This window comes from Zea mays, chromosome 10 (assembly GCF_902167145.1).
Source record: "Zea mays cultivar B73 chromosome 10, Zm-B73-REFERENCE-NAM-5.0, whole genome shotgun sequence".
Taxonomy (NCBI): Eukaryota; Viridiplantae; Streptophyta; class Magnoliopsida; order Poales; family Poaceae; genus Zea; species Zea mays.
The window spans coordinates 118,058,054-118,061,812 of NC_050105.1; the positions used below are offsets into that span (position 1 = coordinate 118,058,054).

General features: G+C 48.0%; 1 protein-coding gene across 1 annotated transcript; it reads left to right on the plus strand.

Moving 5' to 3' along the window:
- Window positions 1-2,897: 2,897 nt before the first annotated feature.
- LOC103641629 (histone H3.2) lies at window positions 2,898-3,538 on the plus strand. The gene has a single exon (XM_008664969.2). The coding sequence runs from the start codon at window positions 2,989-2,991 to the stop codon at window positions 3,397-3,399; it is 411 nt and encodes a 136-aa protein (XP_008663191.2). The 5' UTR covers window positions 2,898-2,988; the 3' UTR covers window positions 3,400-3,538.
- Window positions 3,539-3,759: the final 221 nt, after the last annotated feature.

Sequence of the window (3,759 nt, forward strand, 5' to 3'; positions counted from 1 at the left end):
TGGTTTGTGTTGGCATCAATCACCAAAAAGGGGAGATTAAAAGGGAAATATGGTTTAACCTTTTCCTATAAATAATTTTGGTGGTTGAATGCCCAACACAAATAATTGGACTAACTAGTTTGCTCTAGATTATATATTCCACTGGTGCATAAAGGTTCAACACAAACCAATAAAAGATCAAAGTTAGGGTTCAAAAGCAAAGGAGCAAAGGAACCAAAGGGTGCCTTGGTCTGGCGCACCGAACAGTGTCCGGTGCACCAGGACCGTACAGCTCCGAACTCTTCACCTTCGGGTTTCTCTGGCCGCGCTCCGCTATAATTCACCGACTGTCCGGTGCACCAGCGCAGCAACGGCTACCAGCGCAACGGTCGACTGCAACAGACACCTGCAAACGCTACAGTGCGCGAATAGTGTGCGCAGAAGTCAGAGCAGCCGCCAGAGGCACATCGGACAGTGAACAATACCTGTCCGGTGCGGCACTGAACTGTCCGGTACCACTAGAATACAAAGCTCCAACGGTCGACTACGCCCCAAACCCTAACGGTTGGGTGACGTGGCTGGCGCACCGGACTGTCCGGTGCACCCATCGACAGCAGCCCCTCCCCAACGGTTGTTTGGTGGTTGAGGGCTATAAATACCCCCCAACCACCTCCACTCCAACAATCCAAGCATTCAACACATTGCTTTCAATACAAGATCAATAGACTCCACTCCAAAGACACAATTCAAGTGATCGATCCACTCAAAGTTCTCGATTCAACTCTAGCGCATTAGAACTTGTGAAAGGATCATTTGTGTTTCTTTGTTGCTCTTGTTTGCTTGGCTTGGCTTTCATTTCTTTCTCACTTCTTACTCTCAAGTGCTTTATAAGCGAGGCAAGAGACACCAATTGTGTGGTGATCCTTGCGGGGTCTAAGTGACCCATGAGATTAAGGAAGAAGCCTCACTCGGTCTAAGTGACCGTTTGAGAGAGGAAAAGAGTTGAAAGAGACCCGGTCTTTGTGACCACCTCAACGGGGACTAGGTTCTTTAGAACCGAACCTCGGTAAAACAAATCACCGTGTTCATCCGCTTTTACTTCTTGGTTGATTTGTTTTCCCCTCTCTGCCGGACTTAATATTTGTTCTAACGCTAACCTCGGCTTATAGTGTGTTTAAAGTTGTAAATTTCAGTTTCCGCCTATTCACCCCCCTCTAGGCGACTTACAAAGACCCATTCCCAATGTCAGTGAGAAGGGCAGTGTAGAAGAAGGCCTTTATTTTGTTGGATATCTGCATAGGCAATGAGGACCAAGGCTTATCCGGATCCGTTTTGCTTAGCCACAACCATCTGATTCTTAAGGCCCATCCTAATTCTTTGAGACTAGAGATCCCAAGTCCGTCGATTTCAAGAGGTCTACAAACTCTTCCCCAAGCCACTAAACAGTGTCCTCCTCTGACATCTTTCCTTCCACGCCAGAGAAATCCTTTTCTGATCTTGTCAATAGCTTTGAGCGAGCCTATGGGTATGTCGACTGCCATGGCTAAATAGATAAGCATGACGGTCATCACATACTGAACCTGCACTCTTCTGCCAGCCCTTATCATTAGATCCGCTTTCCATCTAGAAAGTTGATCAGCCACTTTGTTAATAATGGGTTGCACCTAATTTTTGGACAAATTTTCCAAAGACAAAGGTAGGCCAAGGTATTTGCAGGGGAAAGAAGTTTGCTACAAGTCTTTTCATTTAGGGGCTTCGTGAAGATATCGGCTAATTGATTGTGAGTGCTAACATAAGCAATTTTGATATCCCCTTTTGTTGATGATCTCTTAAAAAGTGATACCGAATGTCTATATGCTTAGTGCGGCTATGTTCAACGGGATTATCCGCTATGATGATTGCACTCTTATCTCTACTAACTTTTAAGACGATAGTGTAGACCATCGCGATGCCCCCGCCTCCCCTCCGCGCTCGCACCCGGCCTGTTCCCCTCGCCCGCACAAACCGCCCCATCTGCCCCATCCGCGAGTCGCGCACGGGCCATCTGCATGCCGCATCCGCCCCATCCTCTTGCCGCCCTAAAGGTTTGCCTCATCCAGAGTAATTGTGCACAATAATGTCCTGCAGCAATATACTCGGCTTCGGTGGTGGATAGAGCTACTGAGTTTTGTTTATTTGAAGTCCAAGACACCAGAGATCTTCCCAGAATCGTAGGCCTGTCATTTCTATCTCTCTGAGATCAAAGCTGTCAACGATAGCGTTGAAAAGTCATAGTTCAAAACTAGCAGAATGGCGATAGATTTGCATTGCATAACATGTATGGGTCACAATGGGCTCTAAAGTTTACACTATAAGATTTAAGGATCAGATCGGATTATGATCGGATTCTATTTCTATTCATTTTTAAACTAAAATTTATTTAGTGTTCTACCATTTTGTAAAGAAGCATGTGGATCATGATCCATTACCCCTCTAATAACATGTGATCAGACTAATTCGTAATAAAAACTTTGTTTGTTTTCATTTCCTTTCCCCCCTCTTATAATTAGCTTTCCTAAGAGCATATGCTTGTAATTTCTACTGTATCAATAAAAACGAATACTGTCAGCGTCGTGATCTGTTTAAAAACATGTTTTTACAGTCGCTCATCGTCCGTTGACTGTCCTTCGCCTCGCGAAGGAGGACAAAGTAGAAAACTCTCTTCCAAAAGAGAGAAGAAACACGAGACACCTTGTGGGGCTCACGATCCACTTCAAAACCGCCTCCGCCAATGGCGTAGCACCATTACCCGTCACGCGGATTGGCACTAGCAGCCGAGCAACGCCCGCCGTCCATCTCCATCCGACGGCCGACGCCGTGTCCCCCAAAATTTTCGCGATCCCGCCCTGCTTCTGCCTGCTACAAATGCCCGCCCCGAGACACAGGCCCAGCATCCACAGCTCGCATCCGATTTCCAATTTCAAATCCTTCGATCGCGCAGCGCCGCCCGCCCTCTCGCAGCTCTCTCCGATGGCCCGCACGAAGCAGACGGCGAGGAAGTCAACTGGCGGCAAGGCGCCGCGGAAGCAGCTGGCCACCAAGGCGGCGCGCAAGTCGGCTCCGGCCACCGGCGGCGTGAAGAAGCCGCACAGGTTCCGCCCCGGCACCGTCGCTCTCCGCGAGATCCGCAAGTACCAGAAGAGCACGGAGCTGCTCATCCGGAAGCTGCCCTTCCAGCGGCTGGTGCGTGAGATCGCGCAAGACTTCAAGACCGACCTTCGGTTCCAGTCCTCCGCTGTCGCCGCGCTGCAGGAGGCCGCCGAGGCGTATCTGGTGGGTCTCTTTGAGGACACCAACCTCTGCGCCATCCACGCCAAGAGGGTCACCATCATGCCCAAGGACATCCAGCTCGCGCGCCGCATCAGGGGCGAGAGGGCCTGATTGCTGCTCTGTCTTCCTGTTTCTGTAATGTCTGAACTAGGCGATGGACTCTATCGCTTCTTGTCCTGCAATCGTGTACCGATGTTCTTGGCAAATCAATTTGGCTGTTATGAATGTGATTCAGTGATTTGATTTATAACTTTTTTGTTCCAAAATTGGAACAATCACTGATCCAAGAGAGCGTTGTTTTTTGAGCCAGAACATAAAATCTAGGTTTTATCGGTTCTTATATTTTATCGTGACAGTAGCAGCCAAAAAACAGTGAATCTAAGCATATCTATTTTAAAATATCAAATTTGTTCTAATAAGAATTCAGATGTTTAGTTCCATCCCCAGTATATCCAGGAATTGGTGCCAACT

Excerpts from the sequence above, each read along its gene's own strand:
- LOC103641629 (XM_008664969.2), top strand. The coding sequence starts at position 2,989 with ATGGCCCGCACGAAGCAGACGGCGAGGAAGTCAACTGGCGGCAAGGCG.